The sequence below is a fragment of the Drosophila willistoni genome (assembly GCF_018902025.1).
Source record: "Drosophila willistoni isolate 14030-0811.24 chromosome XR unlocalized genomic scaffold, UCI_dwil_1.1 Seg8, whole genome shotgun sequence".
NCBI classification, from domain to species: Eukaryota; Metazoa; Arthropoda; class Insecta; order Diptera; family Drosophilidae; genus Drosophila; species Drosophila willistoni.
The window spans coordinates 280,941-305,447 of NW_025814059.1; the positions used below are offsets into that span (position 1 = coordinate 280,941).

Sequence of the window (24,507 nt, forward strand, 5' to 3'; positions counted from 1 at the left end):
TACCAACGATAAGTATTTGAATACTTGCACAAAACGTTTTTTGTATATTTTAAACAAATTTGTTTTGTTTTGATGTAAATTCACAATCTTTTACGCATAAACGAACAGTGTTGCAAAACATCATAAATAAGCTCTCAACATATTTAATACAACTCAAAACAACCTTATTAGAGAATCTTAAACAGCATAAAAAACATTTACTATTACGCCAAACGGAGATCAAAGTTCATTATCTAAATAGCCGCGTCACGGCAAGAGAGCTGCCGTCTTATCATCGTCATCAATGACTGATGAAATCACAGACATAACGATATCGTAAGGCAAAGTGAACGAATTAGTTTTGCCTGGTTATTTAACTCACCAACAGCAAGGCGACAAATCCAAATAACCACAAAAATGAAAGTCCAAAGAAGTCTCCTTAAACTGGGCCAACAGATGACGACGGTCGTGCGTCACTCCAGCACTAATGGTAATGGTCAATGTAATCCACTCAAAGTGCTAACCAAACATGTGAGTATTTTGCCCATATCCGTTTTCTAGAACTTGCCACTGACTTTTTCTTCGTTTTTAGTATGAAGAAATCTCGATTCCTGTACCCTGGGGTCACATATCGGGCAAATGGTATGGTCCCAAGCATGTGCGTCCCATAGTGGGCATGCATGGCTGGCAGGATAATGCAGGAACCTTTGATACTTTGGCTCCGCTGCTGCCATCCCATTTATCCTTTTTAAGTATAGATGCTCCGGGACATGGTCTGTCTTCGTGGTTGCCGCCAGGAATATCCTATCACTCAATTGATTACGTTCTACTCATACGACGACTTATGGATGAATATAACTGGGATAAAATCACAATGATGGGACATTCCATGAGCTCAATTAATGGTTTTGTCTTCAGCGCCCTGTTTCCCGACAAAGTGGATATGTTTATTGGCTTAGATGTCCTTAAGCCACCCATACGCAGTGCCAGGCATATTGTGGATGCTCTTAGTGAACGCTTGGAAGGCACTCTGAAGCTGGAGAAACGCTTGCAAAGTAACAAAGAGCCACCCGCCTATGATTGGGATCAATGTGTGACACGTTTGCATGAGGGATCCAACAAATCCGTGTCCCTGGATGCATGCAAATATCTGCTGCAACGAAACTTGAAGCCATCTACTCACGAGCCACATAAGTATTACTTTTCAAGGGACAACCGACTGAAGAATTCCCTCTTCTACACTCTGCACTTGGATGTACCCCTGGTGATGGCTGGACGCATCAAGTGTCCACATTTATTCATTAAGGCCCTGCAGGCTCCTTACTATGAGAAAAAGGAATACTACGATGCTACATTAGTCGAACTTAAAAAGAATCCTCTATTTGAATACTACGAAGTGGATGGCACACACCATGTCCATCTGAATGAACCAGAGAAAGTGGCACCGATAATAAATTCGTTTATCAATAAGTATCGACCCTTATGAGATAGGGTTCCATTGGACCTAGATATATAAAATTAGTTGAAATGCCATTAAATTGATATTTTGTAACTAAATACTTCTAAAATTGAAATGTACCAATCTGTTTGTCTAATGTAGAACATTACTTAACAAATCTAGACCCAATTTACAGACATTCGTTCGACTTATATTAGGTAAAAGTAAATTTTAACCAGTGTTTGATCGACATAAAAATGATCGTGTTTTATATAAGAATGCCCATGATATGCTAATTATCGTAATGCTTATATATTCCTAACGTAAAATCCAATAAAGTTATTTATTTTCTATCCTATCTCTATCATAATTGACTTTTCATTTGATGTTTTCAAATTTTTACTTTTCGTGATTTTGTTTTTAGTTTTGCTTCTCTATTTAATTTTATTTTATATGTACATTTCCGATACTGGCAATAACATTACAATTAATAATAGTTTAAATGACAAACTTCACACAAAAAGTTCACATATCATTGAGTATATGTATATAGCATTAGTTTAAGATGGAATTTGAGCAGTAAGCTTAATTAAAAACTAAACAGTGAAATACACAAGCAGAACACAGAAGAATTAATTACAAAATTTCATTCAATTTCATTATTTCTTGTCTTGTCCGAATATAAAAATCTAATTTTCTGTTCATTTTTGTTTGGTATGTATCCTATGCATTAAATAAAATATTAATATATAATATATATATATGTATATATAACTCAACATGCACTGCACGGACAGAAAAAATATTAAATATATAGAATAGAATCGATTTTCAAGCTAATGAGACAAACTTTTCCTTAAAATAATATTTATAAATAGAAACAATTACAAAAAAAAAAAATAAATATATATGTCTGTGTATGCGTATATTAATTTAAGTAGAGATTATAATTAGCTAAAATCTAAAATATATATTTCTTTTCTTTTTTTTTTTGGGAGGTTTATCAATTGTAAAATCAGTCGGCACCAGATTATATATGTATATATAGACAAAAAATAAAAGAAAAAAAAAGAATTATATTAAATAGAAAACAAAATTGAATTCAATTTTGAAACAGAAAACTATTACGAAACAGGAGAGCAAAATATGAGGATATACTGCTTATTGCAGTTCGATTCAATTTGTGTCTTTGTTTTAATTATCATGAATTAGTTATGTTTCGAATCTGTGGATATACAAGGTTCAACCAATCAAAAATCAAATCGTATAATTCCCAGCAAGGATTAATGTAAGGCTGCGTCGAGTTTTGATATTATTAGCATGAAAGGGATAACTTGTATAGAGTCAAACGCTAATATTAACAATTGCTTTAGTTACATATCATTTGAGGTTTTAGAAAAATATATATCTCTATATGTATATATATATATATATCTATTTTTGCTGAATCTATCTTAGATTGAGAAATCGCTACATAAAGCAGTATTTGCATTTGTCTGCTGCACAAGGCAATTAAAAAAAAAAAAAAAAAACAACAAAACACTAATTTCTATATTTAAAAAATAAATAAAATAAATAATTTTGATCTTAACTATTTATAAGTTGTAATTTTGTTTTGTCTCCTTTTTTTTTGTTTTTGTTGCGTTTCGTTTGCTTTTCATTTATTTACAGTTGAGTTTTGTGAGGTTTTCATATAATTTTAGAATTTTTTTGTTTTTGTTTTATGATCAAGCAACTGGTGATGAGTCGCCCTTCATTTCACGCTCCCGAAAGAAGCCTCTTTCCGTTTTACACTCCCGTATGGTAACCGTTTCAAGATTGACTGTCACATCGGTTATGACCACACGATTTGATATATTGCATTTGGCCGGCAACCAGAAACGTGGCGGCAATGCTCTTGGTGACAATGGTGTTAGTATTTGAGGTTGCTTTTGGCTTAGTTTTGATACATTATTGTTTTCCATCATTTGTGGAGTAGAAGGAGGATGAGAATGAATAGCTGATTGATTGTGTGATGAGGATTCGTCGTCATCTTCATCGTTTAATGGTGACTCATTTGATAATGATGATGCTGGCTCAGAGCTTATCAATGGAATTTGCTCTGCTTTGGTTAAATTAGAGGTGGCATCAGTTGCCTCCATATGCAATTGAGGTTGTTGTTGTTGCTGTTGCTGCTGCTGATGTTGTTGTTGTGCCAGAGTTTTGACCGTTGCTACAGCAGAGGCACTTGGCCCATCCGGTGATGTCTTAATAGTCACACCGATTTTGCCAGATTCCTTTAAGACCTCCGCTTTACGTTTAGTACCTATCAAGGGCTGATCTTCGGAGCTAGATGAATTGGTATCTGCTTCGGGCATAAATGTTGAGGAATTGCTGTGATCTAGACGTACTCTTTTCGCATCTGGTTGCTGCTGTTGCTGTTGTTGCTGATGGTGGTGATGATGATGATGCTGATGACTGGTCAGCGGCGATTCGGAACGACGATTACTCTGACGTTCGGACTTGATGTGCTGATGATGGTGATGATGATGATGATGGTGTAGTTTCTTTTCCTTTTTGTCCATATCATTATTTGTAGAGGATGTGGGTGTGGATACCGAGCCGCCATCGTTAACATCATCTCCCGTAAATGTATATTCATCTTCTTCAGATTCTGGCTCTGGATCGGGTTCCTTTTCCTTTTTCTTAAGACCCCGCTTCGAGGGTGTGCCCGAGGATTTGTTGCTCTGCTCATAGATATCAATCAGGCGACGATCCAGGATATTTACCTCTGGCTCCCAGGTGTTGTAGCGTTGATTCCAGCCTTTCCATTTCACACGATACTCCACAGTGCCCTTTAAAATGAAATATTTGGGAGAAATGGGGAGAGTAGCTTTTTTGTAATTTGGTATTTTCCTAATGGATTTTTCATTATCGACAGACCAACCATATTCTGACAACAACACCAACACACACACACACACTCACACACCTCTACCTACGCACACACATACACATGTGCATTTCATTAAGGCGAGCAAATGGTGGTTGCTGCTGCAGCTGCCAGCAGATATCCTCTGCTGCCTTACAACAAAAAAAAAATCTCCAAGGACATGTGACCTTGTTGTCAATATTATTTACTGCGCATTTTGCATATCGGCAATTTCATTCATTCGCTTCTTTCTATATCAACATATTCTTTATTTATTTACCTTTCTAACGCGTTTTTGTATAATTTTCTCGGCCGCGTAAACCAAAAAGTCGTCCATATCGTTATCCTGGTTATTATCGCGCACTACTTTTCCTTTGCCTGTTTTTCCGCGTCCCGTCATCTTTTGTGCTTCGTTAGTGCAATTGTTTAAGCTGAACTTGTTTATTGTAGTTTATTAAAATATTAAAGAAATGTTTTAATTTTTGCGTTTTTCGCTTTTTTTCACCAGTGTTAATAACATTGACATTACCATCGCTACTAGTGTTGTGAAGCGTTAAGCAGCTTCTAGAATGTTGTCAGTGCTGGCAATTCTTTAAATAGTGGGTTAATCGATAAATAGTGTTTAGACCGTGTTGGCGCCACAGTTCAAAAACTAGTATCGTTAGTCTGAAAACACTAGCGATTTGATTTATATTCGCTATAGTTTGCAATGCACAGTCAATTTTTAACAAAACTCATAGATTATATTAAGAATTACATATTTGCAATCGTCTCATACTGAAAGGACATTGAAAAATATGCAGTTGAGAATAACAATCGAACGACAAGTTGGCAGTCCTCGAAAATGTCAAACTGTCATTCTCTTCTTCTTCTCCTGCTTCTTCCTTCTACCTCCCGTTCTTATCCTTTAGTCGGGTTCTTAGTAATGAATTGAAAGGAATTGACAGAACTGATATAAATAAAACACATTTTATTTTATTTATTATAACTAATAGTGTGTGCGTGCGTGTGTGTGAGTGCGTGAGTGTAAGCGTGAACACGCGTGGCGGGGGCGGGCATGGGCTAATGACAATTCTATTTTTTATTTATGCTGTGATAGTGAAATACCAAAATAACAACAACAACAACTACAACTACAACATCAACAATATAACAACCAAAAAGGCCACAAAATCAAATTGCAATATTTTCACTAAAAGGACAAAAACCAACAACAACAACAAATAAAAGAGAAATCCAAGAACGAAAAAAGCTTTAACCCAAAAAGGAAAAAAAACACCAAGTAAAAATATAAACGTAAAATTAAAGTGAAAAAAAAGGAAACCAACAACAACAACAAGAAACAACAGCACCAATTAGATTCTAATTCTTATAAAATATTAGTAATTACGTTTAGCTAGTTACAATTTATACATACATATTTATATGTACATATATACATATATATAAATATAGCATATAGTATATAGTATTTAGTGGCTTTAAAACAAAACACCAACAACAACTAAAACAACAAAAAAGGATAACGAAAGAAAGAATGAAAGAATAACCCCATACAAAGTTCAATTTTGCGCTAACGAATATACATTTAGGGAATTTAAACCACACATATTGTTACAAAAAAAAAAAAAAAAGAAGTAGCTTATAGAATAAACTATTAGAGGAAAAAGTCAAAAAAGAGAGAAGAAAAAACCCCCCGCCCCAGGATATAGGAAAGCCCCAAAAAGGAAGAGGAAAAAAAATCAAATTCATTCAGAAAACGTGCCACAGAGACGTAAATGTCAACATCTAGGAAAGCTTGAAAAGCTCCAGCTTAGCTTTCACAGGAAGCGAACGGGCGAGACAGAGAGAGGGAGAGGGAAAGGGAGAGAGAAGTGAAAGAGAGCTTTGGTCCAGGACACCATCCCATACAGCAGGAGTCCAAAAAATTGCGGTTATGGCTACAACGGGAACAACAGCCCATCCCGATGATGCCAGCAGCATGAGCGACGATGTCTTCGAGGATGCCGAAACGACACAGGCCCGCATCGAGGAGTTACGTCGTCGCCCCTTTGGCGATGGCTGTTACAATCCCACCCCGCCACCCGCTGCCGCCGCCACCACCACCTATGCCTATGCCTCCTCCGCCACAATTACAGCCTCCAGCACTAGCACTAACACAAACACAACAACAACAACGATGTCGACGACGACGACGACGACGACGTCGACGACACCTTTCACACAAAAGCATCATCATCCTCATCATCAGCATCAGACTAGCCAATTGAGCCTGACCTCAAGTCATCACTATCATGATGATTCCCTTATGGCGCCTGTTCAAAAATCTGCAGTCTCCGGTTATCCTGGCTATCGACCCTCACGCGAGGCATTGCAAATGTATGCCTACGGCTCGGAGGAATATGACTATGAGGATGATTATGATGATGGTTGGCGTTCGTATCGTTACGATGAGGTCGATATGCATCAGCCGCCCCCATTCGATGATACTGTCAATCATAAGACAATATTGCTCGGCGATTCGGGTGTGGGCAAAACATCATTTCTGGTCAAATACAATACGGGCGAGTTTCGTTTGGGATCCTTTTCGGCGACTGTGGGCATTGCTCTAACGGTGAGTGACAACACATCTTGGCCATTTCTTTTTTGTTTTTGTTGCTTTTTGTTTCTCGTGCGGCACAATCTTTTATGATAATGAAAACGTTAGAGGAATGTTGATGATGAAGGAGATGATAGAGATGACGTTGATGATGATGAAGATGTTGATGATGATGATAACGATGATGAAGAAGATGTAGTAGTAAATTAGGTGGCAACTCTGTAGCTCAACGCTTGCTGCATGAAAATACGCCTATCCATAGAAAATACCACCCATCCAACCACCCACCCAACCAGCCACCCACCTATTGCCTTCCTTCAATATGACGCACAATTCCAATGGATTCCTCTTTGTTAGGCTGTGTTGGTGTGTCTGTTCGTTTGCTTGCTCTGTGTGTGTGTCTCTCACTCTGTGTGCGTGTGTGTGTGTGTGTGTGTGTGTCTCTGTGTGTGTTGTGTAATTGGGCAACAGCTGTCAAGTACCGTTACTCTCGCCCGGAGATAATAAAAAGAAAGCCCCCCATCTCCGCCCACATCCATCCAGATGATACCCCCCAGGGGCTTCAATGCAACAAAACAACTCAATTTTAAAGCTAACGAGCTGGTTTTTTTTTTTTGCTTAGGTTCATTTCCTTTTTTACTTCACGCTCTGATACAAAAACTTTTCCAATACATTGTCGTTTGACGATTTGTCGCCAACTCTGCTCTTTAAAAGTTTTCAAAAAAAAAAAACACAAATTATTGTCCATATGTAATTTTTTGTCTTAAAGCTTTAACAACCCACAAAGCGGAAAACATGTGAATTTTTATTAATGGCTTTAAGTAGCAGGTACTTCTCTTAAACAGAGAATAGCAGTAGTCAGGATTTAGATTTATTCTATTTCCCTTTGTCCCATTGAGCAACGCAATGAAGCAATGCATTTGGATTCCCCCGGGATCTGAAATGGGGGCGATTAGAACCTTCAGTTCTCTGTGGTATCGAATTGGCGTATAATATTAAGTTGACTGTATAAATTTATATTGTATTGACCCCCCCCCCCCCCCTTTTACCTCTGTTATCCACCTCACCTCCATCATGCTTACAATTGCTATACCTTGCCCTTGTTACCCTCAAACTTATTGCGTGCTGTGACCGTCTAAATGGGCAACATATTGTTTGGTAATCGCTAGAGGATTTTCTATTTTTGGCTGGCATACTTAAATCGCCGTCATACTCAACCTATGTATGTACATATGTGTGTATGTGTGTGTGTGTGTGTGTATTAAACGGCTATAAAAACAAATGTGCTGAGTGTATATTGTTATACCCTGTAAGGAAATACTTGAACCCTTTAAGAAGATATTCCGAAATTAATGTTAAACATTTACTAGTGTCCTGCTGTGACATCCTGCAGATCGTTTTAGCTAGCTGCTTGACCTGGCCCACTTCCTTTAATTCAAAATTCAAGAAATATCTCACATTCATGCTGAGATCTAACTTGTACTATATTTTCTTCAGCAAAAAACTATTTTTAGCAAATTATATTATAAACCCTCGTGCCATGACAAGTTTCCCCAATTTAAAGGGTAACCCAAGGCATTTAAATGGCTTTGTTGACAAGAAGAAGAATAGAAAAAAATCGCTGTATTGCCTTTTTTGTTTGTTTTAAGTATGCAATGAAAAGTTAAAAACGCGCATTTGACTCTTACACACAGACAGACAGACAGACAGATAGACAGACACACACACACAACCTGTTGCCTGTGCCTTTCACTTTCACTCAGCAGGCACACGCTCACACACACACTCACACTTACTATACATATACATATATAGCCGAACAGACATCTCGCAGCAGCAGCAAGCAGCAGCAATGGCCGCCAATGAAGTTCAAGTGCAGCAACAGTTTTATTTGCCTTTGGGGGGGAGCTTAAACAATTCTTCACCCTGCACCCCACCCCCCCGGCCAACGAGAATTGTTCTCTCCTGAATCGGCCACCCACAGTTATGCTGCCCCGCATTGTCCCGCTCTTTCCTTTGACAAGTCGGCGCGTGCTCGTTGTTATACACCTGCCTGCCTCTCGCATGCCGTCTCTATGCTTGCTCCCTCCCCTGGTACACCTTAGTCATTCCATCCCCCTTGTATCACGTTTCTAGGCCAGGGCTATGGCTGCTGTTGCTGCTGCTGCTCTGCTGCTATTTCAAAGCCAAAAAATAACCGAAGCCACACGAACTCAACTCGGCGAAGGACACTGAAAACTCTGTGCGGCTGCTGCCTGATGATGACTGCTTGCTGCTCTTGGCTGGCTCTTCCTTTTGGTAGCGCGATTCAGTTTAGTTTTGTGTTTTGCTGCTGCAGCTTCGACCAGGCAGCGCCAAGATAATATATATTTTCCAAAGTGAATTTTTTTGTGCGCCAAAAAAGCAGATCACTTTTTTTGCATATTTTTTTTGTTTTGGTCGTCGAAGGAATCAACAAAACTTGTTTTGAAACAATCGTAAAGTGCATTGAATTTTTTGAAAAATATTTCAATATTTTTTTGGACAAACTTGAAATATAATTTCTTTGATTTTCAGCTATTTTTAATACTCGCATACCTATGTGTGTGTGTTTGTGTGTGTGTGTGGGTTTGGTGTCTGGGTAAATTGACAAGGTCCTGCGCGAGTTTAAAAATAAATAAATACAATTTATGATGAGAGCAAATCACTCGCATCTTTGAACATAGAATGGAGTGGGAGGTGGTTAATAAATATCTTAAAATAACAAAAAATTGATTTTCATTATTTCAAAAACCATTTTCAAACACAAAAGCTCTTGAAAAATTCTCAAAAATTAAGTGCATTACGTAGGAAAACTTTCAACCCAAAGTGTTTTCAAACTGCATTAACTACGAAGTTGGCAGGAAAAGCTCTTTTCGAGAACTCTTCAAAGTTTCTAATTATTTCTAATAAGCTACACTCAAGAAGAATTTTTGAACGACACGAAAACCCTTTTAAGAAGTGAAGCTATTTAAAGTGTTTACAAATTTTTATCATTTGATCATAATTTAAATAATTGGCAATAATTTACAAAAAAAAAAACTCTTTATTAGTTAGAGAATTTTACAATGTCTCTGATACTTCTTTATTTAATAAAATTTGTATTTAGGTTTAGGTTAAAGATATTTCAAATCTACAAAATTAATTATGTATGTACATTTAAAATAAAATAAAATATAGAGTGTTTAAATTTTATTAATTTTTAGTTTTCAAATTATTTTTTTTTTTATTTGAATAATATTTAATTCAATTTTGTTACAATTAAAATAAAAATTTAACAAAAAAAAAACGAACTTTGTAAAATTTGCAAGTTCAAAATAAAAGAAAATTGAAGTTTTTGTCAGTTTGCCTTTTGGCAAATTGTTGAAAAAAGGATTAAAGGATTGTAAAGAAAAAGGCATTACGAAAAGATTTCTAAATCAAAGAACAATCTTCTAGAGTGTTTTTGTAATTCCTTCTTCTCCTACTCCTGCTCCACCTCCTTGAAGTTGGATGATGCTCTTGATCAAAACTCAAGTTCTTTGAACAGTTTAAATGCGCATTAGTGAATGTTTTGTCGAATGTCGTTGTGGTCGAATGTCGAATGAAGACGAACAATATGCGCATCAATTAAAGCCATTCAAATGATGAAGGTCAAAACAAGTAGCAGCTTCTCTTGCCCCCGGCCCCAACTTGTTCACTTTGTTGTGTCTATCATGTCTACCACGTTACTAAATATATATGTATATATATATGGGTATATATTGTCCATTATGCTACATTAAGCTGCAATTTCAAAAACTTTTTTTAAGCTGCTTGTCCGTTTCCCTATTCAAGGCCAAGAGCATACGAATGCCCGCATAGATAGAGATAGAGAGTGAGAGAGTGGGAGAATAAGAGACAGAGAGAGAGACTAACAAAAGACAGTCTTAGAGTTCAATCAGCGAAAGAATGCAACAGTTTTTTTTTTCCAATTAAAAACATTTCACCTCTCTTTCCTTTCTGCCAAAGATCAAAGTGTAGGGAAATGGCAAAAATGGAGTCTTTGCCTGCCACAGGTGTCCAATTGCATGAGGTTTACTTTTATGTTGAAAATTTAAGCCGATTAGTAGCACAAAATTTATCTAGTCGCCACTCCACTCCACTCCCAGTGGGGGCTCCTGCCCTTTGTTTCGTAGGGAGTTTTGGGTTGGTATTTGTTCCTAATTAGATAGTTGCTGTTCTGGATTTTTTTCTCCCCTCCCCCAGCCCGAGTATGGCACCTGTTTGTACATCAGGTAGATACATCATATATTGACTGAATGCCTTCAAAAAGTTTTGTGTTTATTTCCGCAGAAATATCATAGAATCTTTTACGCGATGTCTGTCGATTGGCTTTGTTATACAGCTGATAGATATTTCCGCGTTGAATTCATATCAAAAAGGCAGTCGATTATTGTGGGTGTGCGTGTGTGTGTGCGGGGTGTGTATGGGCGAACGGCGTTTCCTTAAAGCTGTCCATTGCAATCAGGAAACTATTGTCTGGCTCGGGTTTTGGTTTCTGTTTCTGGTTCAATTCTAGTTGCCTGATTGAATGCATGATTGAATGTTTGTATGTGTGTGGGTATGTGTGCGTGTGTGTATTGGTGTGTGGGCATGTAACATACATTTCATGTCCTGCGTGGGCGCTGCTGGGCAATGGGCTGTAATGTGGTCCCGGTCTCTGTGTCCTTCGCCCTCCCATAAAAAATACAACCAAATTCGTGCTTAACTTTTAACTTTGAACCAAAAAAATTCCCTTTTTTTCCTAACTCTCTCTCTCTCTCTCTCTCTCTCTGTCTCTGTTGGCCCTTTTTCCAGTCTTTTATTATTATTCGTTGGACCAAGGAGGATTGGGGGGGGGGGGGGGGGTATGCTGCAAAGGGGGCGTTTTGCTTTGTCGCCAACAGCAGCAGCGACAACCCAATTAAAAACTTTTTGTTATCATCATTCCGTTTTAAGTTGATTAAAGTAAATTGGTAGAGTGTTTTATATTTCCCCAAAAAAAAGAAGAAAAAAAAACCATCCAACAAAAAAAAAAAAAATGAAACTGGAATTGAAATTAAAATTAAAACCAAAGGGCCAAAACAAATTTTGACCATAACGAAATTTGAATACCCTAGAAAATTCTCTTTTATGATCAATCGATTAAGATTAAATTCCCATATAAGAAAGTAGAGATATGACTTTGTTAAAAAATTACCTGCAAAAATCTATCAAACAAGTCCATGACCAAGTTGACTGAGATTTATATACCCCTACTATATATATATATAGGTTGCATGTTGGCAAACTTTTAAAGAAAATTATATATTTCCTGCTCTTTGGCAAGGGTATAATTAAGTTACACCTCTCACTCCTCTGCCTCCCCCACGCAACTTTGTCATTTTAAAGAATTTCTGGTATATAAAGTTTCAGCATATCATTTGCTATTTATTTGCATAAGGAATAAAAGACTAAACAAATCGAAAATGAGACAGTCAGATAGACAGAGAAAGAGCGTTTGTGTGTGACAGAGAGAGAGAGAGAGATACTGTAAGATAATTCTTTAGAAATTTTTGGAAAATTCAAGTTCAAACAAAGGGCACAGCAGATATGTAATTAAAGTGACAAAATTAAAGGTCAACGCATACACGAATCGAAGACAAAATGTTTTTGCTGTCGATGTTAATGAAAAGTTTGTCCAATGACTGCAAACCAACAAATGATTAGGCCAGTGCCGGATTAAGTCAGCACCAAAAAAAAAAAACAAATATTAGCTTTCTGACTCATTATGCAAATTAGATGATCAATGTGAAAGTTAGAACATAAACATAAATCATCGGTCAATCAGTCAAAATCAATTTGCAAAGGAAATGCGTTTTGTTTTTTTTTTTATTTTATATTTGCCTATTTTTAATTTCTCACTGGTTTGAAAACTGGTCACTGGTTTCAATCAAATCGCAATTTATCATATTTTAAAACGGCACCAAACACTTGGATATTTGGAAAAATTCATTTCAATCCGATTTTTTGAAAAATTTGTTCACTTTTTTTGTTGCGAAAGTTGACCAAAGTTTTAATTTTGCAGATTACTTGTTAATAAGAAAATTGCTATATAAATTTTAAAAATCGTTTGAAAATTGACCGAATTACAGATTCTCAGAGTTTGCATTTTTTGAGAACCTTTTGCGAAAATTGGCAAACAATTTTGTTTTAGAGATTTTAATCCAGATTGCTCGACATTATAACAACTTAAAAATAAACACATGAATTTTTCAAGCACACAAAAAATTGACTAAATTAGAGCTTCATGAAATTAAGGTTTATTGTAATATTTTCCTCTTCATTGGCATTTTTTGTTTCGCTTGAAGAGATATCCCGATAAATAACGTAAATTACAAATTAAATTCAAAATGCATTAAATTGAGATGTCACTTTTGAAAATTGGTTGAAATTCGGCGAAATCACAGATTCGTATAGTTCAAAGTTTCTGTGAATTTTGAAGGTCCTTCAAGCCAAAGGAAACATAATCCGGCACTGCGTTGTGTTGTCGGCCATTTTGGCATTGAAAGAGATCAAATTTCCAATGTCAGTGTCGTACAGTCCAGTTCGACTGCAATGTTGGCGAAAATTGCCAAACCAAATTAAAGGCAAATTGCTTGCATTTTGCAGTTGCAAATGAATAAAATTGCATTGCATCGCATTCCATTTGGTTAAGCGAATGCAACAGATGAAATGCCATGAAATGGAATTTCCATTAAATTTTTTAATCAAATTCATTTATGTTCTTTTTATCGTCATGTATGTATATTCGCTAACAAATTGATGTCCAATCCAAGAAGTCTTTAAGGCAATCAGACAAAAATTCGGGATAGCAGACGACTGATTCTGTGACACAGAGCCAAAAAAATCACTCACACAGGTGAAAATGAAAATCTCTGCCCCTACAAGAGAAGAAAGAAACGGAAAAGGAGAAAGTTTCATTCGTTTTGCTAAAGGTAAATCGACAGGATGCAGACAGCCGTGTATAATGGTCCAGCAATTTTTTTTGCCATAAAATGTGTGCGGGTGGAACTTTTGAAGAAGGACAAGGAAGAGGGAGGGGGGCCAAAAGAAGTGGCAAGTTGTGTCTGCTGACAACTGAATCATCTCCTCTTCTATGCTTGCGTGTGTGTGTGTGTGTGTGTGTGTGTGTGTGTAGGCCATAAAAGGATTTTGGCCTTGCAAAATTGAAAATTTGTTTGTATACATGCTAGCATATTGATAGATACTGACGTTTTTTTTTTCCTTTTTTTTTTGCAATTTGTTTACAAAGCAAATTAAATTAATGTTCAAACAAGTTTCACTTTGCGTTACATCTCTTATCAAACGCCCCCTCCCCCTCCCGCTCCCCCTCTCTCTCTACTCCTTCAAACGCTCTAAATCTGATTTACACAAAAGTTAACGTTATTTGCTTTTAGGCAAACGAAAAGTATGAAAAAGTATTCTCTGCCACAATTTCAAAATCAAATACAAAATCAATGGAAAATTCTTCAATTTTAACTAGAACAAAAATTATCAAATTCATTTTCTATTTAATTGAAATTATTAACCAACTGAAAATAGAATCAAAGATTATCTTTTTCTCTTAGTATATGAAAATAGTTGTCTAAAGAGAGCTGGGAATCTGATCTAAACTAGTTTCTATATATAAAAGTTATTGGTTATTATCGAGACAAGTCTTCACAGAGAGTAAATTATTATAAATGTAAATCGAAAACCAACCATTTGCAATTCGTTTTTTCCATTGAGATTTGTAAACAAAATTTCCGTCTTTCAAAATCAATTTGTGTAACTGTTAAGCCCCTAAACTGGTTAGGCATTTGGCAGAACCGCAGAGCAAAACAGTTTCCTCTATGCTATTTTTGTCTCACCTTCGATTTAAAAATAGTTTCCAATCACTTATTACCGGAAATTATGTCAGCCTTGGCAATGACTTTCGTCATACGTTCGTTGCCTCTCAACACACATTTCGAGGACCAGAAATCGTTTCTATTTACAGTTTGCGGTTGCTCATTAGCTAGACAGTTTTGCGTTATCCTTCCTTCATGCCGCCTACCTGACTGGCCCCCTTGTCACCAAGTCTATCTGTGGCCTTTTCATTGGCTTCCTTCCTACTCTCTCTCTCTCTCTGTCTCTCTGTCAAGGTTCTGACTTGGTGGCATAATTGGGACTCGGTACATTTTGTTAGCTGTTTATATTTGCATGTGGTAAAAGGCAGCGGGGTAAGGGAAGGAAAGGGAAACGCGTGCTACGGTTTTAGGCCAACTGTTGATTTAGTGACCACCAGCCCCCGCTTTCATTGTGGTGGAAAGGGAGTGGGGCAAGTGGCTGCGACTGGTTGCCATTGTCAGCAACAGTTTTTGTGGCCCCCAAAGCATGTTCTTCTCGTTGTGGTTTTTCCGGACAATTTTCACTTTATTTTGTTTTTCTATACCCTACATTGGGGCGGATGCGGGGTATATACAGCAAGCAAAAGTAATTTGTATACATTTAATTGTGTAGAGTATTTGGCAGGTCGCCTTAAGTGTTGTTGTTTTTTGTGTGTGCCCCAAAGCAAATTACAAACAATTTGCACCTGGCCGAGAGTGAAATTTCAATTTAAATTTATATATTTTATTTTTTGTTGGATAATGATTCCCAATGAGTTTCAGTTAAACAAAGATGGATGAGTGTATGTGTGTGTGTGTGTGGGTGTGTGGGTGTGCAAGCGAGTGTTAAAAATAGCAGAAAATCAACTCAATTGATGGATGTCTTATTGCAGAAGAAGTAACTTAAGCGGTTTCAAAATAAAGTATCCTAAAAACAAAAACCAAAAATTTATAAAACCAAGAAGGGACAAATCAAAACTCTGAAGGATGCGTCGTCAACAAACTCGTTATCGCAGCGATTCCATTGCCAGTCCTTTGACTGGCGCCCGCAAGCCATCGTTAACAGCTTCCCCATCGCTGTCCGCCTCCGCTGCCATGGGCTCCGGTTCCCCATCCTCGCGCCGCGAGTCACTGGTTAAGCCCACCTGGCAGCATATTACACCCGGACAATTGCCACCAAAAACTTTGGATAAAATCAATGGCATCACTTCCGATGACTCCGATGATGATGACATGTATCCCAAGCGTCGTCCCAGTGTGATTGTTCATCAGCGTCAGCAATCGATATCACAGCAGCCGTTGCTCTTGGAATACATGACAACAGCATATTATCGCGGAGGAGTGGGAGGAGGAGTTGGAGGAGCTACAGGAGGTGTAGTTCCTGGCGGCGGAGATCACTACAATCAACAGCAGCCATCCTCATCGTCAGCACCGGCTTTTGGTAACAATAGTTTCCTAGCCCGTCTCAGTGGCGTTCGTTTGACTGGCAATGGTCATGCCACTTCAACGGCAATTGGCGGATCTGGTGGTGCTGAGCAACCGCTCTTGGATACTGCTAGCGGTTCTTATGGTGGTGGAGGCGGCGGCTGTGGCCAAGCTGGAGGCGGCGGCGGCGGTGCTGGCGCTGGAGCAAATGCAGTTCGCTCCGTGGTGGCTCCTGGTCCTGGATCGGAGGGCGCTGGCGCTACACTCTGCAAATCAGCTGGCAGAGCCCTTATACGCATGATATCATCGAATAATAATCAAGAGGACGATGAGGACTTTGATATTATGGGCAAGGTGAATTTTTGGTTTTGAATTTTTAGCATTTATTTACACAAATATAAACATTAAATTGGGTACAAATCAGATTTGGAGTTCCTTTTAGACAAGCTAAAAAATCTAGAAACAAAAGCTAAAGCACTAACTCATTACGCGATGCACATTTGTATTTTATTCATTTAATACAGATCACTCAATCAATCACATAAACATCTAACTAAAGTCTTTTTTATATCAATTGTTTCAAATCTACACCAAAAATCAGTTCAAAATCAAATCTCTTTAACTTATTAGCTAAGGACTTTTCTTTGGGGGTACTTATAAAGAAAAGAATTCCAAGCAAAGCTTATTATCTCAGACACTTTAGGGTTCCCTTTCCCCCTCTCATTAGCCCCAATACCTATAAAACAATGTGAATTACTTAAAAATTTCAAATGTTCTCTTTGGTATTATTGGTTGTATGGCAATTTCAACTGTCGGCCCTGGCTTAACTTATATTGTAAGGAAAATTTTAAGTTCTTTGTCACTTTAAATGTGGGCGGCTTCAAGTGCAAAACAAAAAATGGCAATTTGCATTTGCCAAAAAGAAGAAGAGAAAAAAAAAAAACGAAAACGAAAAGCCGACAACAAAAGCTAAGACAGCAGAGTTGTTCGAGCCAGTTCAAGCTGAACTGCCACAAAAAGCTGATGAACCTGAGAGCCGCAATTTGATTTATGTATTGTATTATATCTTCTTTTCTTTTTTATAACCTGCCGCCCTACTACCCCGTAATCGTAGGTCTAATCGTTGCTTCGGGTATATTGAAAGCGCTGAAATGTATGCTACGAAAAAATCAAAATTCACTTTAAATATTTCAAATAACTTATTTTCAACTGTTTCGAGTTGAAAAATTAACACCAAATGAGTGAAACCTATTAAAATATACTCTATATATATATATTTATTGCAAATTATGATCGAAATGATGATTCATTCAATTCGTAGGATATATGACAGTCGGTATTGAAATTTGACAGCTTTTGTGCTTTTCTTTTCGGAGAATTTATCTGACTGGAGTCCCTTTTTTTTACGATGCCAACTGCTGATTTACAATGTGATTTGCATAAGCAGCCGAAACGTAAATTTACAATACAAAATAAAGTCATAAAATTCAATAAATACGACAAAGTGACAAAGGAAATTAAATGCGACCGAAAGTAAGAATTGACTTTGATACGAGAGGAAAACAAAAGAAAACGACAAAATCTGAAAATGCGAAAAAGTAAAATGGAAAGAAAAGTCAATGGAAAAGTCGTTGTACTTATTAACAAGTTTCTTACGAAATGAAAGAAGAAATTCAGAGAAATATATGTAGATACATACATAACTGACTGACTAACTGACTAACTGACTTCCTGTTGTGTCAGCTGCATTATATGAAATTTTTAAGTTTATTGTTATTTTTGTCTTTCGTTATCATTTGCGCTCACTCGCTCTCTCTCTCTCCCTCTCTCTTTCTGTCTTTTTTTGTCCTTTTTTGGCTTAATGTAAATTTCTCTACGCTTCTTTATTTTCTACCTTTTTTTTCCTTTTCTTTTTACTGTTTTCTCTTTCATTTTTCGGTGAAAATTGTGCAAATTAGTTGGTTTATTTATTTAAGTATGAAAAAAATCCTGGTTGGTTTTCATTTGATTTAATTTCCTATATTTTACGTGTACGTGAGCGCAAAACGTATTTGCATATTTATAGTTGTGAGAGTGAACTACAGTGGAAACCCACTTAAGCGGATTAGGCAAAGTTTCTGTATATTCATTGCTTTATGTGCATTCTTTGGTCAATTAACCAGACCAGAAAGAGAGATGAAATTTTTCGTTTTAATACACATAAAACTTGTGTGTGTGTGTATGCGCGTGTGTGTGTGTGTGTGTGTGTATGTATGTGATTCTTCGCCAGACACGTGTGTCTGTAATTTTAGATGAAAGTACGTATTTCGTGGTAGTTTACGCCCCTGCAAGCTTTTGCAGATAACATTTCCACCAATTAAATTGAATTGAAATCATGCTTGTTGGCAGCTACTAGAACAACAACAGCAACAACAACTCTTATTCAGTTAACAGATGAGCAAAAAAAAAAAAAGGAAAGGAAAACGAGTCGACTATAGAGAGTTAACAGGAGTTGTTGGTTACCATAACCACTGCTTAGTCTGATGGGCTAAGCGAAAATTGCCAACTTTCACCACTCTAAATCAACATATGTAAAATTCATAAGGTTTGCATTAAATATTTAGCATTTAACATTATGCTTGAGCATAAATTATTCTGCTCGCTTTGCATATATCAAATATTCAAAACAGACAACCATTAAATTATACAGTAACCATTCGATAAGTGCGTATACCAAATAGATAAACATTCAAACTAATAACCTCAAAATATGTGAAAGAAAAAACTCCATTATAACCTCAAAATTAGCTGTGAGTTGAAAGCATAGACTTGAGAATTATAACCTCAAAATTAGCTGTGAGTTGAATGATGATTGAGAATTATAAACTCAAAACAAATTTAGATGAAGGTGTTAAACAAAGTGAAATTTTACTTATATTCATCTAAAGAGATTAAAGTATTAGACAATTTTTACGACAGGAAAACTTTTGTAACATTTTACCTATAACTCAATATCCAATTGGGAGTTGACAGATTGCTGTAATAAGAAGGCTTCTTGTGCATTAAAAATATATGAGTTTAAAGGCTTTTAGGAACTTTTAGTTAATATATACAATATAATGTTAAATGCTGTACTTTTGCTTTTGCCTTAAACAAACATATCCTTTTATCTGCTCTTTATATATGTATGTATGTATGTAGTATATATAAATATTTTCTTGGATTTATTAATTATGTATATGGTTTTGGTTTGGCTAGGTCATTATGCTGGGCGATTCGGGAGTGGGTAAGACCTCGTTGTTAATACGATTCCGCGATGGTCGTTATGTGCCAAGCTATTTTTTGAGCACTGTTGGCATTGATTTTAGGGTAAGAAATGAATGAAAAGTGCCGCCGGAGTGGGGCCGAAAAAGTATAAACTTAATTCGACTTTAATCCAACTACTTCTACGACTGTTGTTCAAATTACTTTTGGTGTTTTGGTGTTGTTCATCTCTAATCTAAATGTTGTCTCTTTCTCTGTCTCTGTGTCTGTCTCTCTCTCTTTCTATGTCTTCTTATCTGAACCACCTTACATGTACTCATATCGTATCAATTTGTATGTGTGTGTGTGTGTGTTTGTCTCCTGTCAACAGTTGTCAAGGTTATGAATGCGATTTTCACCTACTTACTTGCTTGTTGTTGTTTTTCTTTACCAACATTCTACCTTTATTTACCTTCTTTTTTTGTTGTCCTCCTCCTGCTCAATCTCTTTTCTTTCAGTCTACCTTAGTTTTCTTTACTTGTCACTGCGGTTGCCTGCGGTTGTCCCTCCTCTCTTTCACTTTCACTTGAAATGTCTTTTCAGTTTAGCTCTTGTACTTTGTCATCACAATCTCCTTCTGTTCCTCCTTCTCTGTAAGCAACTTCTTCTACTTCTTCTTCACTTTACTTTAGTCTCTTGCTCGCTCTTTCCTTCTCTGTCTCACACTCCCCAATCCCACTCTATCTTTCTCTCTCTCTCCCCCAGTCTCTGTCTTGTTCTCTTTCGCAAAAGCTCCTTGGGGGACTATTTATTAAAAAGCATGTGAACTTGAAAAGGACTTGTTGATGTTCTGTGTTTGTCCTCCTCCTACTAAATCTCTTTCTCGCTTTCTCTCTCTTTGTGTTTGTGTGTGTGTGTGTGTGCCGTTTCACTTATTCTTATTCACTTTGTTGTTGTTCTTGTATTTAACATTTGTTGTTATTGCTTTTATTATGCTTATTATTATGTGTTTTGTCGTTGTCGTTGTTCTTATTCTTATTCTTGTTGTTTTTGTTGTTGTTGCTGTTGGCCCTACATTTACAGGTTTCTCATAAATTCCAGCCAAAAGCAAACTACAACTGGGCATTATCCTGTTAGCCATACACCCAACCACCCATTCCTCATGCTGCTGCTCTGTTGCCTTGACTTTAACTCCATTAAATTTCATCCATTTCCCATTTCTCTCTCCCTTGACTCCCCGCCTTTCTTTATTATTTAAAAGCATATAAATTCTTTTTTTTTTCTTTTTTGCTTTACATTTTGTTTAAATAAATTTTCTGTCGAAAAGTAAAATTGTTGATTTTCATTTCATATTTTTAATTGAAAGTCCAATATTAAATGCAATTAGTCTAGCAATTTTGTTACTCTTTTTTTATTTAACATTAGAGAGAAAAGCTTACATTAAGGATCTATAAATTGCTTTACATTTCAAAGAGAACTTTAATCAATTGTCATATATATGTATAATATCGTTTCCCCATAACAAATCATTTTAGAAATACTTTTAGCTAAATTAAAGTTGGTCACGCTTGGTTTGTGTGGACAATTTCCTTCTACTCTAACTAACTTTAATAGATGTATATTTTTATGTATTTTGGGTTTCCTATTGCTCTAATTTTCTCTCAGTGTATGGGTGAAAAAGTCAAATTCAATTTCCAGTGTCATTGACTTTATCTTGTTTGTTGATGTTGACTAAAAAAAGCTGCGTTATTCATGTGATTTTTCGTTATACACTCTTCCTCCACCTCCTGGCCTTTTCTTTCTCTCTTTTACTCACACTCTCTTTTCTGTGGGTTTATTTGTCGTATATTTAATATATGAACTTGAAGTAAAATCAAGTGAAACACACCAAACACAAACATTAGACAGGGCCGGATTTTGTAGCCTACTTTATGGGGCCATCAAGTGCTACAACTTGCACTGAATATAAATCATGTTGAAAGTAATTTAAATTGTAGATCTTCCATTCTAATTGTAAGCGAAAACTATTAAGGCAATTACTTAAGTCATCCAAATCCGGCCCCGTATATCAAGAAATATATATTTTTTTGATGTTGATTTATTGTAATTTTCTTAGACATTTTATACAAGTAGATGGTACCTATATACATATATTGACTGACTGTCTGAGTGGCTGGACCAAAGGCATCTATCTGATTGCTATATGGACTTGACAAATTATATACATATACATATGTATGTATATATGTAGAAGATATCGGTCTCTAACTCGCTCACTCGCTCGCTCGCTCTCTTTTTCTCTACCTCTAACCCAGTGAATATTCTTTGAAACATTTATGTGTATTTATGTATGTATGTAGGAGAAGTAAAATTGCGTATTTTTGTATGAGTGTGTGTGTGTGCGTGTGAGTGTGAGTATGTGTGCATGTTTGATTAAACGTTTTGGCCTCAGGACTTTGTCCTCTTTGTACCCCTTTATGCTACCCATTTTCAGTGTGTCTCCCCTCAAACAGCCAAACTCCCCACTCCGCCACCATTCCCTCAACCAACTAAATCAAGTCCTTTTGCATGCATATTTCGTGGAAAATTAATTGCATTTTCATGGAAAAATACTCAACTTTTTAAACTCTATATAGAGATCTCTATGTGTATGTTTTAAATGTACCTACCTACATATGTATCTGTGTGTGTGTATTTATTTATACCTATAGTACCTATAATTAAATTCCCTTTCACAATGTGCAGAATAAAGTGGTCGTGGTGGATGGGACTCGGGTGAAGCTACAGATTTGGGATACAGCCGGACAAGAGCGTTTTCGTAGCGTAACCCATGCATACTATCGCGATGCCCATGGTAAATATGTTGGGATATTAGATTTACTTTTGTTTTTAACTCAATTATTTATCTTTGATATACACGCAGCACTGCTTTTGCTCTATGATGTGACCAATAAGACCACCTATGACAACATACGGGCATGGTTGGGCGAAATAAGGGAATATGCACAGGAGGATGTGGTCATCGTTTTAATTGGTGAGTGTATCAGAGAGCAACAGAGAGATTGAGTTACAAAACTCAATTTTTTTATTGAATTATGACTTGAAAATATATGCATTTGTGTCTCTTTCTGTCTCTCATATTCTGTGTGCGTGTGTGTTTGTGTTTGTGTGTGTGTCAGGCAACAAGGCCGATTGCAGCAGCAGTGAGCGACAGGTGAAACGGGAGGATGGCGAACGTCTGGGACGTGAGCATAATGTGCCATTTATGGAGACATCTGCCAAGACAGGACTAAATGTGGAATTGGCTTTTACTGCGGTCGCTAGGTGAGCTTTCCTTGATTGGCCTGACTCTGGCCAATCAAACTTTTACTTTACTTTAAATTGCATTTTTCTCCTTTGGGGTCATCACTTTTGATTTTTTAACCTCAGACCTTAACACGATCTAAACAGAAATAATATAATTTTTCCCTCAGAGTTTATTTAATTAACCAACCCTTTTGTTAAGCACTAGGGAAACGAGGAAACGTTGCTCCTTAAAGTATGCAATAGACTGGTTTTTCACAAATGTATAACTTTAGTGCGCCAATCTAACTATAAACAATGTTTACATCGATGTTTAGTTCTTATCCACAGGACATTGCAAAATTTCCTTAAATGTTAAAAAAACACATTTTTTTGACTTTTTGTTGCATATTTTAAGGAGTATGTAAATCAAATAGGGATTCCTTAAGGACGCAATAACTTTTGTTTGCTTTAAAAACCATTCCCGAAATAAGACAATTCTCATGAATCTTTTTTTCCTTATTCTTTTTTTTTGGTTTTATGTCAAAAAAAGTTCGTGCTCTTTGTTCTCGTCGCTCGTTTTCATCTTAATCTTAAGTAGTCTTGTTATTAAATTGATTTAGCTTACTAATCGGTTTCGTCTATATCCATCTGAATTCTATTCCACAGGCAACTGAAGAGTCGCGGCTACGAGCACGGCGATGATGGAAAATTCAATGTGCATGATTTTGTACGTGACAATACAAACACAAAGGCGCGTTGCTCACAATGCATGTAAAATGTAATAATAATAATTTTTTTGTTCTTGCTTTTTTATTTATTTTTTATTGTGACCCGCCCACCACCGCCACATCCACCGGCCCCCCCACAATCTCCATCTACTATCAATTTCCCAAATGGGAAACATCCATACGAAAAGAAAAAAAACTGCAAAATAAACAAAATGAGAAATTTGTGAAAAGGAAAAATACACTACGCATAGGTGAGAGATGAGGTAAATGAATTGGGGAGGGGAGTAGAGATGTGGTGGTTTTGGGGGTGGGAAAAAAAATAACTGGAGGAGCATTTAAAAATGAAAGAAACTTACACACATACACACAAACAAACAAAAAAATGTTGGCACCAATTTTTTTAAGGACCCTAGAGAGTAGTGACAAAAAAGGGGGACACATAACTAGAATAGGCGAGGGAGGTAAAGAGAAATACGCAAAAGCATTTTGTATGTAAATTGGTTTGGTTTTGTATGGGGGGAAATGTATAAAATGTATAATTTGTTGGAATGTACGTCCGTTTTTTGTTTCAGGGGCTTTTTTTTTTGGTTTGTGTTGATTTTTTTTTTTTTTCTTGGTGAACAAGTAAAGAGAAAAGAATACAGAATAATATATATACAAAATACATATATATCTATATACAAAGCATAAATGTACTTTATTTAGAGAAAAGACAAACAAACGTTGCTCCATTAAAACATGCAGCAAAATCATGCAACATTGAGATTTGTCCAGCACGTCGTTGACAGTGGCCCGACGGTGCTCCATATATATACTTACATATATATATATATATATACACCTATACTTGATGTATGAAACTAATATTATATACACTTATACTTATATTGAAGAAAAACAAAAAAACAAAAGAAAAAAATGAAAAAATGAACCCCCAATTAATGAAAATACAATCACTCAATTTACCTATTAAAACAAAAACAAAATGGGAAAGAAACCCCCCCATTACATTT

General features: G+C 36.5%; 3 protein-coding genes across 6 annotated transcripts; 2 read left to right on the plus strand and 1 right to left on the minus strand.

Annotated features, from left to right (window-relative positions):
- The first annotated feature begins 112 nt into the window (after nucleotides 1–112).
- Nucleotides 113–1,775, plus strand: LOC6645742 (probable serine hydrolase). The gene is made up of 2 exons (XM_002068397.4): nucleotides 113–510; nucleotides 572–1,775. The coding sequence occupies exons 1-2, from the start codon at nucleotides 397–399 to the stop codon at nucleotides 1,463–1,465; spliced, it is 1,008 nt and encodes a 335-aa protein (XP_002068433.1). The 5' UTR covers nucleotides 113–396; the 3' UTR covers nucleotides 1,466–1,775.
- A 1,204-nt stretch (nucleotides 1,776–2,979) lies between these two features.
- Nucleotides 2,980–4,871, minus strand: LOC6645743 (polycomb group protein Pc). Its single transcript, XM_002068398.4, has 2 exons — nucleotides 4,609–4,871; nucleotides 2,980–4,251 (listed from the first exon to the last, which is right to left on the minus strand). The coding sequence occupies exons 1-2, from the start codon at nucleotides 4,726–4,728 to the stop codon at nucleotides 3,145–3,147; spliced, it is 1,227 nt and encodes a 408-aa protein (XP_002068434.1). The 5' UTR covers nucleotides 4,729–4,871; the 3' UTR covers nucleotides 2,980–3,144.
- A 960-nt stretch (nucleotides 4,872–5,831) lies between these two features.
- On the plus strand, nucleotides 5,832–24,104 carry LOC6645746 (ras-related protein Rab-26). 4 transcript variants are annotated; one of them, XM_047012329.1, is made up of 6 exons: nucleotides 5,832–6,942; nucleotides 19,497–19,607; nucleotides 22,227–22,335; nucleotides 22,405–22,515; nucleotides 22,661–22,805; nucleotides 23,433–24,104. In XM_047012329.1, the coding sequence occupies exons 1-6, from the start codon at nucleotides 6,265–6,267 to the stop codon at nucleotides 23,539–23,541; spliced, it is 1,263 nt and encodes a 420-aa protein (XP_046868285.1). In that variant the 5' UTR covers nucleotides 5,832–6,264; the 3' UTR covers nucleotides 23,542–24,104. The 4 variants fall into 4 exon arrangements, with proteins under 4 accessions (XP_046868285.1, XP_023033395.1, XP_023033393.1 ...); XM_023177625.2 differs by lacking the exon at nucleotides 5,832–6,942 and adding an exon at nucleotides 15,538–16,613; XM_023177627.2 differs by lacking the exon at nucleotides 19,497–19,607 and having other exon boundaries at nucleotides 5,842–6,942.
- Nucleotides 24,105–24,507: the final 403 nt, after the last annotated feature.